Source organism: Callorhinchus milii, unplaced genomic scaffold (genome assembly GCF_018977255.1).
Source record: "Callorhinchus milii isolate IMCB2004 unplaced genomic scaffold, IMCB_Cmil_1.0 Scaffold1, whole genome shotgun sequence".
Classification (NCBI taxonomy): domain Eukaryota; kingdom Metazoa; phylum Chordata; class Chondrichthyes; order Chimaeriformes; family Callorhinchidae; genus Callorhinchus; species Callorhinchus milii.
In genome coordinates this window covers 16,310,159-16,324,936 of record NW_024704742.1, presented here as the reverse complement: position 1 = coordinate 16,324,936, position 14,778 = coordinate 16,310,159, and the positions used below count along the sequence as shown (strand labels likewise).

The window sequence follows — 14,778 nt, the reverse complement described above, 5'->3', positions numbered from 1 at the left end:
GGTTCAAAGGGGAAAGATGTCCAAAGCACATTCAAACCAATAAGGTTTGAGCTTGGCTTTGAAATGGAGGGAGAGGAAGTCAGAACAGATTCCAGGATAGTTTCACAAATATCACCATTCCTGTCAAGTCGAGAACAATCAGGGGGAGGGACCGTCCGGCAGACAAAAATCTCCCCTCCACCTGCTGGCAACTGAACAGAATGAGTGGGAGCAGGAACATTGTGCCCTCCACTGACTTTCTCCCGTAACGCTTCCAGCACCACAAACCCAGCCTGCACCACCATTTAGTGTGTATTTTAAGAGTCTTACATTTTCCCACAAATTCCAATGACTTTCAAATTTAGTGGATAGAAAATTGTACACAATTTCTAGCTGTGGCCAATAGGACTTTTAGTTTGGGTCAAAATGACAACATTTGCCCTTGCTAATTGACATTTCTGCTTTGTGAGATGAAGAAAACTCAATTCTGAGTAAGACTGGGGGGAAAAAAAACTGCTTAGTTTTAAAACTAAAGCTGGCTTTCCCTCCCCAGTGTTTGCTTAGTTCACCAATTTCTGAATGTCTCAGTTGGATATTTGCAAACAGGAAGTCTCAATTCAAAATACTGGATGGATTCATTATGAATATTTTACCTGTAACATGCCTCAAATTTAACCCATCACATCAGCCCTTGAAGCAGCTTCTTGATGTCCTTAGAAAATATAATTCTTTCTGGAGCAAGTGCTATCTATTTTTACAAAAATCAAAGCAACTTTTTGTTCAGAGTAGCTGGAAATTGAGAAATAAGTCCTTGACATGGTATGGCACAGAGGCAGACAGTTGTAAACAATTTTTTTTAAACATCTTTATTTGAAGAAAGTATTCTTCCAAAGGTGCTTCATTTATTACATTGAAATGAAAAAGCTTAAAGAATTTTTGCATTTACCCACAGTTTTTACCAAATTGCTATTCACTTTTTTTTGAAGAAAAATATGTAACAGGAATTAAATGTTATAACTATGCCCAAAATACCTTTTACAAAGACTGTATAGCAGCACTTTATTTCCTCCTGGGCGGAAATTCCTGAGGTTGGGAACTCAGCATTCAGAAGATCAATAGTTCAAGTCCCACTACTCTGGGACACAGCACGTTGGCACACCAATGTACTGTGCCAGTGTGCTTCTGAATAAAATCCTCTAACTTTTTTCCTCCCCAATTTTTCCCCTGCTTGTGACAGCAAATGACTCATTTTTCCCTTTACTGAGGTATGGTCCCACAGGGGCCCCTATGGTATCTCACATAAGGAAGCATTCTTCATGTGCAAACTTTGATTGTTGGTCTATTTTACTGCAGAGGGCATCATGGTGGATTCCAATCTTGTTCGCACCCAACTACATATACATGTACACACCTTTAGAAGGGGAGAGTCTCTGGATGAGCAATCATAAGAAGCCTTACTGATTTTCCTAACCAAGTGGCAATTGAAGTCAATTGTAGCCTGGTCCTCAGCAGACCAGGATTCAAACCTGCAAGCTTCTGGTCTTTTGTGGCTTAGTACAGCACTGGACGGTACCCTTTACCCACTAGGACATTGGAGGAGCTCTTAGTTAAATTTGGAAACAAAACCATAGGGTAAGGGAACTGTACACTCACAGCAGATTCTGTTCAAATACAGAGAGCTGCAGACAGACAGCTACTTCGTCAAATTACCCCAAGTATCACCCGAATTCTGTATGTGCACATTAAAGAGGAATGTTACTGTGTGTGTGGGTAGGGGGGTGCGGGGGAGAAAGATGGGGGAGGGCTTTCAAGTGCTTCCCCCTTTTACATGTCTTGCAAAAAAGATTTTTTTAAAAACCTTCGCTGGCTGGAGAAGTCCATCATTTAAACAGTTTCTCCGACCACATGGTTTGTTACTACTACAAAACCATCAACTTGACAAATGTGAGGAAGGGCAAGGAGCCTCACTGTTTTAATGGGAAATATGACTGATCTGATTTCACCTCCCGCTCTGACTGAACCTGAAGGTTTGGCTAGGTGCAGAAGAGGAAGCAATAAATTTATGATTTTCCTACCAGGTAGCAAAACTATTGATGGGGTAGGAAGATAAATTTGTATCAACATTGAATTCTGTTGACCCAAAGAATTTTTTGTGCTCAGTGCAATAAGGTTTCAGCTGAATTACTACAATGTCTACTTTTAAAAAAGAATTAAGCTTAAGATTAAAGTATGTGGAGTAATTAGTCTTGCGCGTACAACTTAGAATTTCAATGCCATATAAGTTACAACCAAAAATCCAGATTTGTTTTTTTTTGGTGTGGTATAATGAATGTGGGAACCAGGACATTAACTTTTTATCTTTTCGAATTTTTGGTAGTAGGACTCATTCAGTTGTTCAAATGCCAACACCACGTGGTCCTCTTTGTTGTCGCAGAGTTCTTTGAGGGAGGTTCTGGGGAGAGAAGGGCGAAAAACATTGAAACAACAAAATACTTCACAACAATATTCTGCCCCCAGAGTGGTTACATTCCTCTTTTGCTCACCATCACTACAATGCAAAGAAACCCACATATTTGGCAGATTGCAGTTTTGCGAAATTAGTTACTAAGTTATACTGAATAATTTTATGATTGTTGGTGGGTTATAAATGCTTTGTGTTTGCCACTCTAATGGCGAGCCTCTTATTCAGAGTTATACACATCCTATAAAACAACACCTAATAGGAAAAGCTATGCTCTCTACATCATTTTCCAGACTGTGGTGCTGCCTTCAACTCATTTTTGCGGTTTATACCTTTTTTAAAGAAAAAAATAACTTTCAGCACATTTTATAGTACTCGCTGAATACAACAGTGTTATGTGCAATAAAAAGGTAATCGGGAGTATTCTGGTTAGCCCAACTCTTGGCACTGTTACAGACAGATTCTAATTCCACGGAGGTATTCAGTATAGTGCAATGTTTTGCCAAATGCACCTTCTTGAATGCAGTCCCGAAGCAAAACACCATCTATCCCAGCTTTCCTGTCACAACACAAGGTAACTGTAGTGACAAACAGTGGCTTCAGAAAACACAAAATGAATTGCATCATTCCAAAATGTATTTTGTGATACAAAAATTAATCGTGTCTCTAAGCAAATACAGGAGAATTCATCTGTAACTAAACTGTACAAAAAGCATTGTCTACAGTAAGCAAACATCTTTCATACCTGATTGAATTAAGAACGAGACGAAAGTCATTGAGGATGACATAGGCATCTCCCAGATGCAACCTGAAAGGAAGAGAAATGTTTAAATATTCTCTTTTCACTTCCTTTTCCTCTAAATTTAGCATCAAAAGAAGAGCATAGTGCAATGCAGCAGCACCACTTACATGTTGTCATTCATCAAAGCCTTTAAAGAGCCATGCTTGTAAAAATCCAGGGCATATGCGTTCAATGGCATTTTCCTGCCTTGGCTGTCATATTTCTTCAGTCCGAGCAAAGGGATGTTACTTGAGTTAATGTCAATCGTGCGCAAAGCAATCTGAAATGGCAGATTCCAAAAGATTATTAATTAGAATAAATTCTCCATCTGAAAGTAGGTAATTGACATGTCTGTCTACTTTCATTTTAATGTGCAAATAAATGCAGCAAGTTTACATTTCTCTACCATAAGTAATATAATGATAATTTGGTGTAACGCCTTTCATGTCAGGAGGACATCCCAAAGCGCTTCAGAGGATATACATCGTAAAGTAATGTGACCTATGTTTTTGTGGGTGAACACAGCAGTCAATTCAGCATAGCAATGTTCTACAAACAGCCATGGAGTGAATGACAATTTTATTTGGAGGATTGTTGTCCAAGACATTGGAAGAAACTCCCTTCAATTTTTGAATAGTGCCATGGATCCTTAACATCCATTTGAAGAGGCACAGGACGGCACCTCAACAATGCATTGGAGTGTAAGCTTAGACTATATGAGTTCCAAGGCCCGATTCAGGCTTCAACCCACAATCTTTCGACTCAGAGGCGAGAGTGCTATCAACCAAGCCAGACAGCAACTTTTCAATTGTAACTTCATAATTTTGAACAATAGTAATGCTTGATGGAGATTGGAATTATCTGCACAATACTTTACCCCAAGTGAAGGAATAGATACATTGAGAGGGTAGCTTTTCTGTGAATGGAGCAACAAGCCTTTTCTTGTTCCAGGTTTGTTTCTTTCAGCAAACCATGATTCATAGCTGTTAACAGCAGATATATGTCAAGTCAGCGATGACTTTAAGAATAGTAACAACAGGAAGGATTCAATCACTGGGATGAGCAATTTTACATTATTTTTGTCTCAAATGCTCATCACAATTGAAATTTTGGAATGACTAAGACAATCAAGTAAAAGTAAAAGAAACTTTGACAGGATTGATAGACATCATGAGGATCAATGGGATCAGAAGTCACTTATACATAATTACAACAATAACGTGCACTTATGTAGTGCCCTCCACGCAGGGTAGCATCTCAGAGCGCTTAAGAGTGGTGGAGCCTGACTCCGAGGGGGAGTGGGGGTTTGACCGTAAGCACGGTCTTCTTGCAGCAAAGAGTACTTACATTGTCTACGTGATATGTTTGGAAAAGATCCATGTTGGTAATGCCAGATAAACGTGCAAATGGTGACACAGCATTGGTGGGATGTTTTCCAGGAGTGGTCATATCTGCTACTAATGTGCCTTCACCAGCTGGCAGGCGTTGGACACCTGAAGAAGCTGAAGAGTGTGGAGTAGGAAAGAACACAAAAAGCACTGATGAATAGTGTCACTCGGCTATTTGTTTCCACACTGGACAATACTAGATTCCAGATATATCAGTTACGTTGATATAGTGCCTTTCATGTCTGGAGGACATTGCAAAGTACTCCTTAGGATTTAGTATAACATGTAGAAACTCTGTGGGTTTTGTAGGGAACATATGGCAGCCAATTTGCACACAGCAATGAAATGAATTACGCATTTTTTTTTAATTTGGAAGTTTGTTGGCCAGAACACAGTGAACATGCCCTTCTATTTTCAAACAGTGTCATAAGATCTTTAACAACCACCTGAACAGGCAGAAGAGACCTCAGTTTAACATTGAAACCAAAGAACCGTACCTACAATAATGCAGCAACCTCCCCTCCCCCCCACCCCAATGTCAGCCTGGTTTATACAAGTACAGAGTCTTAACTTGTGTCTTGAACCCACAAACCACAAATAATGCAGGCATTAATAATTGTTTAAAACTTGGAATACTCCTCTCAAAGCATGTGCTAATGCCAAAGCATTAATGAGGAAAATCTGTCTGGGTAGAAATTACACACCATTGTATTTAAGCTTCATAATATTTCTGAAAAATCAGAAAGTGTTCTTAAAATTACATGCAACCTTGGATTTGGAACCTTTCACTCACTAATATATAAAAACATAACACAGCCAGTGGTGTGAGTTGAGGGCAGGAACTGTAATCATTTTTTCCTCCTGGGGAATATAAAAGGAGGCAGAATGCAGAATATAATTCGATCTCAACAGAAATGAAAATGCAATGTAAAAAGTATTATTAACCCCACATTATGTATTAGATCAGGGGGAGGGAGGGGTTGATCATAAGGGATAAGATTTATTTAGGATTAAAAACAGATTAGTGCTCAATGCATTGGGTTAATAATATTAAGTGCATTAAATTACATTGGATTGTATTTCTGTCATATCTGGTCATTCGTCTTGTTTCTTCCATGTACTTGTACAGCTGAAAGAACTGAGTTTATTTCTTAAATAATGCTGGGACCACAGCAGCACAGAGGAGAACCGCTAGTTCCAGTTTAGCAGCTCAAAACAAAGTGATTTTCTCTCTCTCCTGCCTCCAGATCTCTGCCAATAAAGTCCCCCCTCTTCATTACTAGTCAACAAGCAAGGTATCTTTAGTGCCTTCGTGCAGTCAGACAACAGCAGTAATAAATAAATAATGCTGGAAGAAATTTGCAGCCCCGAAAAACTCAACTTTTTACTACTACAGTGAGTACATGCTCCCATTGTACCATCCAGTGCATCAACCCGCCTTGCTCTCCCACTGTACCATCTGCCTGTCCTTCAACCAATCCAGCACTCTTTGGACTACCAGACAGTGGGAGGAAGTCTATTCTCTTTGATTAGTACCTCGAGATCTTTTAACACAACAGATGTGTGACTTCAAACTAGAAGACCAAACAGAACGGGTTAAATTCTTACTTATTCTGCTCAGAGGAAGCTGGCATTCTTCCAGCATGTCAGCCTGCTTTGAGGCAGAAAGAAGAAAGCATCCAAAGGTCTCCTGGATGGATTGGTTGTATTCGTCAACTGCATCTGCAAATTCTTGAGGGAGGTCATCCAGGAACACCTAGAAATATAAAAAGCACATCAGCAAGTCCTGCCAGCTCTTATGTAACTGAGTTTCATGTAAATCAGAAATAATCAAACTGCTAGGTTTCATTTCTCATTTCTGCAGCCTGCCAGGTCAAGGAGGATTCCTAGGCAGCAACAAAGTATTCCTTGCACTTGTAATTACAGTATAATTAGATTATTCTTTGCTTCTCTACGACACTTAGTTGGTGCCGGTTTGCACCCAGCACTTTATTAATTCCATTGTAGGAAGGCCAAGGGAAATCTAGTGGTGTAAATATCTTCACAGCTATTTAAAGACACAGGCTTTCTTTCATGTAAAACCTGCTGAATGGAAATACTGTACTGTTAGATTATAGAAGTTGTAGTCTAATAATAATGAACATTAAACAAATGTAGAATGGAGAAAGTACTGACAGTCATGGAATAGGACAAATCTGGTTTTCTCTGTTTTTGAAAGAATAACAGGACAACTTTGGAAAAGGGCAGGGTGTCACCTCTTATCAGTAAATGACAACAAGCCCACAGAAGTAACGGTCCAAGGTACCGGTCAACGCAGGATCTCGACTTAGCAATAAGTCACTAGATTCTGACAGGAGCTGCCAAGCGACAGAAGGCAACCCTCAACACTAGCAACTAATGAGCAAGTTGCTTAAACTAGAGGACCTTGGTACCATCCCGGGATACTGATAAAAAATAACCAGTCACTTAAAAGGAATGTACTAATGATCCCACACAACAAAATAACAAGCACCAGATACAGCCCTAAACTGATCAATCTCCTATCTTAGACAGGAAAAAGGGAAGACCTTGTGGAGACTCAGTCAGGCTGGCACTAAGCCAAATGATTGATTAACCCGAGTACATGACTGTATCAGAAGTGGGTAGAGGGGCCCTAGGAAGGACGAGGTGGTTGGTCGACAAACCACCGAATAAGGCGAGGTAAAATACAAGTGATTGGATATGTAAATACGGGATGTAATGGCAAGACAGGCGACTGACTATAAGTAGCCAAAAAAGAGAAGTGGAAAGCAGTCCGGAACGGCGCCAACAGACGGTGATGGAAGAACGAAAGCCTGAATAACTGAAGCAACTAAGAAAGAACCCTGTTCCGGACTCGCAGCACTCAGTCTAGCGGCGTTGACGGTTGACTGCTAAAATAAGCGCGCTTCAATGATATTTTTGTTTGATATAAACTTGGCTTAACAGATTTTACCTAAACGGAATGCTGGGTGACCTTTTTGATATCTAACAGTACAATCAAATTCAAAGAAAGTTCAGAACAGAAATGGAATTTCTAGCATCATTTTGATTTGTGAAATGGCTGGAGGAAACTATAAAATGTACAATCTTGGTATAGTTTTAATGCTATATTCGTGCAAGGGTACATCACTTAAGTTAAAGAATTAAGTCAGCTTTTTGTGAACAAAGATACTTCATTGTAGCACTGCTTCGAACATAAACGCTGAGACGTTAGATCCAGCTAATAGCGTTTTAACGGGAGTTGCTTGTTATATATACAAAAAAACACACAAAAATATATTTTTTATATCTAAAATATACACACACACACACATATAAATCAAATGCAGAGATACATCTACACAAATATAGTCAAGGCAGCCACAGGTACTGCTACAGAAATACAGGCAGAGGAAGGAGCCAATGTTTTTCACTTGCATACCTTTGATTGGTGAAATTTAGCCCAGCCCTCCTCAGTGGAACATGATGGCAGATATATCCTTCCAAAGAGGTTTGCTAATATCAGAACTAAGGTCTCCATCACTTCTTCAGAAAAGCGGGGTGCATCTGCCAAGAACATTATAAAAATAATGAATATTCTCACAGGCAAATAAATAAACCCCTTTATTCTCACTTTCAATACAGCGCGCAGGCAAACCCTACTGATTGTGGAAATCAACATCAGTCTTCTAAATTACAAACCCCATAAGGAATGTGAGGCTTGAAATTCCTCCTTTTAAAACCTTAGTGATGGGAGCTTAAGGCAAAATACAGGATTTCTTCACATTGATGGAATATTCTAAGTTGAACAACTAATGAGATCAATATCTTATTTCCAGTAACCTTGGGATTTGTTTCAAATATCAATTTTTAAGATGTGATATGCTGTACACTTAAATCCAAGTTACATTCAATAAATGGTTTGTGAGGGTATCCAATCCTGCTTTTCAACATTCCCCCCAAATGTTGCATCACTTATAATTGAGGACTACATGATTTTCATCAGCATCAGTTTCACATCAAATGGGATTTTATTCTTTATTAACTGAAACCGGCACAGACTACCTGGGCCAAATGGTGAGTTTTCAGAATGTATTTTTTTCATGAAACATCAATCCTTTGGGTGAAATCCCATGTTTTATGTTGTGAACAAGAAGGCCTTACCTTTTCCCGCTGATTCCTGTGGCTGGGAGCAGATCTTGTGAAATAGACCTTTTACCAGGAAGCTCACAAAGACAAAATTAGCCGGCTCATGATAATGTAAGTGGGTCACCAGTCCTGCAAATCCATGTGGTGTCCCTTCTTGATCCAGGAAACCCTATAAGAATCAAACTTACATATTACAAACATAATATTTTCTCCCATTTTCTCCTTTTCTCAATTGACTCACTTATGCTGGACACTTGAGCACTTATTCTCACTACTCTCATTATGTGAGCATGGACAGTATACTTTTGGACACCCCATTTGGTTGGGGAAGAAGCACCATTCAAGCCCAACCCTACTCCTCATCCAGTACTCACTTAGCAGTGAAAATATCAATTATAGGTACAGTTTCCACATTAGTCAAAGCAAACATAATACTGTAAATGTCTGATAACTCGACCCTGAATTCTCACAACCACTTAAGTCAGTCATCATGCTGTCACTATTCTAAGCACATTTATTTAGGTATTTATGCATATGCCTAACTCACTACTTGGGATAACTCATCACTGAGCCCTTTTCCATTGGAGGGATAAGTTATCAGGAATTCCTTGTGTTTATCAAGATCATCAATTCTTTTATCTGCGGTGACTGTCACACAAAAAGCAGGGAGACATTCTACTTTATTTGTATTATTTTAATCGAAAAAGAAAATAATCACCCTGGCCAACACAAACAACTTCCTGACACCTTGGGACTTCCAAATCCTCTAGGCTTTGGTCTCTCTGAGCAGCTCGTTCAGCAGCACATGGAGATAACGTCTGATTGGGAAACTGGCCAGAGAATAACTTTCTTTTCAGTGTATTTTGTTTGTATGTAAAGGACTGTCAAAAACGGAAATCCTCAACTTTAATCATTAATGAAAACAGGACCGTAATGGTTTTACACCATCCAGACAAACTATAGTGGTCTCATGTTGTTAGCTTGTTCAAATATCTCTATAATTGTTTTTATACATAAACCCAGGGCTGATTTTAAGTGAACTGAAATTCTAGTCTGCTTATCACTTAGCCGAGTGAAACTTGCTTGATTTTTGTCTGCCTTCCTTTGACAGGCAACTTCATCTCGCTCTTACCTCCTGGACAAGAAACTGTGTGCAGAACAGGAAGTACAGCTTCAACACCACCTGGTTCTTTGGCTGATTATAATACAACAGAGAATGTTGCAGCAAGGACAATGTCTAGGTAGAGAAAAGGAAAGTTTTTAAGATACCATTTAGTCTGGAAAATTGCACTCATTAAGACTATAATAGACTTAATGACAGAACATTATCCTGAACAGATGTGCCAGGCTTGGCAACATCTGCATAACAAGGAAGGATCTGTTCTGTGCAATGCTGCAGAAATACTGTGGCTAATCCTTCTCTGGGTCTGAAGGAACCAATACTTTGAAACTAAAAGTTAGTTGAGATATCATATCCCCCTCCACACATTTATGGGGTCATATTATTGTATAACTGGTGATCAAACTGGTGAGCCACTATGCCCACCCCGAACTCTTTAAAATGGTTTTGTTCACTCAATGCTTTTAAAACACTTTAAACCATTTCTTTGTAATCATGTCTATGGTCAAAACCCTTCAATTCCACCTCCTTGCTCAGGAATTCCCATAGTATTTCTGAGCTCTTCAAGACACCCAACCTACAGGAAGGGTTTTTTAAATCCAAATTGATGTTACATAGCAAGTTACTGCACACAAACAGGCCACTCCAACTAATCTGTGCCAGAGTTTGTATTCCACAAGAGGTTCCACCACTCCTAAACCCTTCTCTGATACAATTTACAAAACATTATATATTTAAATAAGGTCTTTCACATGAAGAAGACCTCTCAAAGTGCTTTATACTGCTGGCTCGGCCAGCCTATCTGTCCTCACTCTATCTAACTCCATCCCAAGTCCCCAAGATTCACCCTCTTTCCTTACCTCCAAGGTCTGCCTCAAGACTTTGACCAAGCCTTGGGTCATCTTTCCCCCCTGGCTCCCACTTCCAGCTTGAGTGCAAATCCTGGACTATCCAGCATCCCAAATAAAATTGATCACTTATTTCACTGTCTATTTGTGGCTCAACGCCATTTGGAAATTGGCTGCTGCTTTTGCCTACAAATATAGACACTATACTAAATTTGAGACGTTTTGACCATGTGATAAGGCTTGATATCAAATGCAAGGATTATCACACCACATGTTGGTAAATGCAACTGAAATGGCAGGGCTTTTCAGCGAAATTATATACCTTAGCTTGTGCATCCATCTTGTCATCAGCCATAGCCACCAACAGCATAAGCCGAAGTACAAGAGAAACGTTTATTGGGAACTGTCCCTTCAGTGTAGGCACACTTGCTTTCAGGAGCCTTTGTACTTTGGGCATTGGGATATTGTAGAAAAGTACATTACCAATCACATCCAAACCTCTTCTGCCAGCTCGTCCAGACATCTGCAAAGATAAACAGAGAAATACAGTGTCTGATGTGTGTACCATTAATTGTACATTTTTATAATATTTTCATTATTTCATTGATACTATTTAAGTTTTACTCTTCTCCCTGCACTATTTCTAACTGAATATGGATAGGCAAACACACCTATGCCAATTCCAATCTGTAACCAGTGATGAGGAAGTCACTAGTCACAAACACAAGAGCTGTCCTCCAGGTACCCGTTTTTCCCAGTGGGCAGTTTTACTTCTGCTCAAGACTTCACTAAGACACATCATCTCTCCTGAAACAGACTGGCAACAAGAACTAAATCCAGACAAAGCCAATTGGTGCAATGGTCTGTAACAATAGGACATGTTGGATAGGCTGTTGTGCACTGAAACCATTCCCTTACTGACTCGTTCAGCAGCCTTTCACTTTATGTTCACATCCCCGAGAGAGAACTTCAAACAAACACACACAATGAGATCCAATATCTGGCAAATTCTAATTAATTTGTTAAGAAAATCAGAAATACATCACATCGACTCATGGGAATGCCATTCCAAGTCAATCTACTGTCAGTGCAGAGCTCTCGAAAATTGGTGCAATGTATTTCCGGTTACCAGAGGACTCCCCACTCGGTTTTCTTATTGATGAAATGAACTCGAAACGGCCACATATTAGACTCCATTACTGTAAATACTGATCCCAATGTTAATACCTGTCTGTACTGCAAGGCATCCAGAAATACTGAATCATCCAGAAAGACCACAGTTTTGCACGGCATATTAATACCCAAAGCAAGAGATCCAGTCGCAGTCACCACCTGCAGAGGAAAATAATTTCAGTATGAGTTACATGTAATCTCAGTAAGAGTTCTCCTTAGTTTGAACATTAAAGGTGTGTGATTTTCAAGGTAAAATGCCCTGTACTACAGGATCCAAATATTTCAGATAAGTAATATCACAAAAGTTTATATATTTATTAAAAACTATTGAACCTTCAAAAAATTATATATGGCCAACCCAAGCCCTAAATTCCACCTGGTTTTAGCCTGCAAAGCCATCTTTTCTTAAATTTTACATGGTGCAGAAAAACTGTGCAAAATTCTTAGTTCAGTCTTGAATTAGTTTCTGCAGTTATATGCCTCCACAAATCTGTGCAATCTTAAATTATTAAAACAAAATGGTGTTTTGTTTTAACTGGGTCACAACACCAGATGTTTTCTACGTTAATAAAAGTAAACAGATCTGTAAACAAGGTCACTAACCCTGGCAAATCCAAGTCTGAAAAGCATCTCGACAGCTTGTCTTGCTTTGGTGTTGAGCGAACTGTGGTGGTAGCCAATTCCTCTCTCCAAATACGAACGCATGTGAGGAGCAGTGGTTACATACTGCAATCTGCGAAAGATTATCTGCAAAAGCTAAGAAGGGAAGGGGAAAATTAATCTAGGTTAGTGCCACTTGGAAATCATATATACCGTTAAACAGAGATCGAGCAACGCAGATCCAGGAAAAGGATCTTAAAAATGCAGCAAACTCTTACAACCTAACTCCAGACAAGGCAAAAAACAGGGGATTGCTACCAACACCAACAAGGACAACGGCGAGGAACAAGATTAAAGGTGAAAACAAAAGATTATCTAGTTTGTTAAGCCTGGCTGATGTTTTCTAACAAGCATTTTCCTTATGCTTTTATACCTTGGAATCTGCAGCAGTTTCTACAGCGTAAGTGCAGTCTTCCGGGATTTTATTCATCTCTTCAAGTCTATGCTGTAGTCTCTCTTGCTCAGTTTCATTGAGTACCATGTTGTCAGCCTTGCTGATGGATACCTTTGGCTCCCTGCAATTAGCAACATTGGTACAGGATACAATGGTTAAAATTCATGGACATAATAGAACAAGATTGATTCCAAACTACATTGTAAACTCCCTCAAGAGGCACCTCATACCTGCTGCAAATAATAACTGATCTGATAACAATTAGATGTAAAGGAAAATACTTATTTTCAGTAAACATTCATGATACATTAATTATTACTTCACTATTCGGTAACTTTTAAAGATCTAGCATCGCTCAATGGGAAGGGACGTGTGCCCAGACCTGCGGATAGAAAGATAATAATAATCCTTGCATTTGATATAGTGCTTTTAACATCTTCTAGACGTCTCAAAGGACTTCACAGAATATAATGTAAAGTGAATTGACTGTATTTGTGGGCGAAACGCAGCAGCCAATTGCTCACAGCAGTTTCCCACAAACAGTCTTGATTGAGTGACCAAATTATTATTGTTTTTTTAAAGGATTACTATTCCCGGAAAAGCAATCCGCCAATTGACTAACAACCGGGTTCCAACTTACTGCTAGGTAAAGAGGCATGGGAGTAAGGAAACTTGCCCAACATTTCGCCCTGCTGGGAATAAAACCAAGGTCTCTCGCTTACAAGGTGACTACTCTAACCACTGAGCTACAGGACTCCACGAGATGGTGGCAATGCTCTCACACATTTCATGCTGAGCTATTTTGCCCACCAGGAAGCTCGCAGGGAGTTCCTAGTACCTACCATCCACCTAGTCAGGGCTCACAACCGCACTTGTCGGACGTCAAACGACTAACCAATGACTACCCTCCTTGGGGGAGGGGAGGTAAGCGGGGTCTCCTTGGAGCTGAACTGGCTCTAAGGTAACATATATAGACAATAAAATATCAGAATCGAACCAGCCCTCTGGTGGTCTTGGTATTCTGGTTCCTAAGCCAGGCGGGTACGCAGTATTCCTGGGCACTGCTGATGACAGCACAGACAGCTTGTCTTAACGGCAGGATTTGGAAGGGCACACCAGTCGCTGGGGGCAGGGAGTCATCCCACTCTGCTCCTGTTAGCCCTGCAAGCCAAAACCCTAATGTGTAGGGTGGTCCGAGCTGGAACAGCTGCAGCAAAGCTTGCCACAGTGCTATGAGATTTTAGCTGGTTAGACTCCAGCAGTACCCAAACGCACATTCTGGGGTCCAGGAGCAGAAAATAGCTTATTCGCTATCTTCTGCTCGCGGGATTCAAATAATTACAAAGCCAGTAGCAGCATTTACTGACAGTAAAAAAAAGTCAGTAAATGCCAGCAGGGATTGTAGAGCATAGAGAAAGAGGATGGGAAGGAGGAAACAATCAAGATTCAAATCTACTCAACTGCCATAGAAATCAAGAAGAGTTTACTGGTGAGCAACAATACTATGTAATTTATATAAGAATAAACCTACTGATATTTTGGTACAAGAATACATCTTAAAAAAAACTTTATCTGAAATTGAAAAGCACAATATAATTTCACCAGATCTAATCTGAAGAGGAAAATATAGAGTTGCTGAGAATACTTACGAAGAAGGCTGCTTTTTGCCGACTCGCTTTGCTAGTTTTCGAAGCTTGTTCTCAAGTTCATTTCTCTTTTTCTCATCATCTGGTTTCCGCTTCAACCTCTCCTTCTCAGTCGCATGGACGAACACCGCTTTCGCCAAGCGCTCGACCGTGGAAATGCTAAATCTACAAGAAGATAA

General features: G+C 39.8%; 1 protein-coding gene across 1 annotated transcript in view; it reads right to left on the bottom strand.

Annotated features, from left to right (window-relative positions):
• Positions 1-1,279: 1,279 nt before the first annotated feature.
• The window catches only part of LOC103177349 (DExD/H-box helicase 60), a 45,808-nt gene continuing 32,309 nt past the window's right edge, over positions 1,280-14,778 (bottom strand). Inside the window, exons 25-37 of the mRNA XM_042337532.1 lie at positions 14,603-14,764; positions 12,933-13,074; positions 12,503-12,655; positions 11,954-12,058; positions 11,049-11,249; positions 9,891-9,995; positions 8,774-8,927; positions 8,052-8,176; positions 6,218-6,365; positions 4,569-4,723; positions 3,350-3,501; positions 3,186-3,248; positions 1,280-2,431 (exon numbers count right to left, since the gene is read on the bottom strand). Coding sequence (XP_042193466.1) covers positions 2,326-2,431; positions 3,186-3,248; positions 3,350-3,501; positions 4,569-4,723; positions 6,218-6,365; positions 8,052-8,176; positions 8,774-8,927; positions 9,891-9,995; positions 11,049-11,249; positions 11,954-12,058; positions 12,503-12,655; positions 12,933-13,074; positions 14,603-14,764 — 1,771 coding nt within the window. The 3' untranslated portion in view covers positions 1,280-2,325. The remainder of the gene's footprint in view (positions 2,432-3,185; positions 3,249-3,349; positions 3,502-4,568; positions 4,724-6,217; positions 6,366-8,051; positions 8,177-8,773; positions 8,928-9,890; positions 9,996-11,048; positions 11,250-11,953; positions 12,059-12,502; positions 12,656-12,932; positions 13,075-14,602; positions 14,765-14,778) is intronic.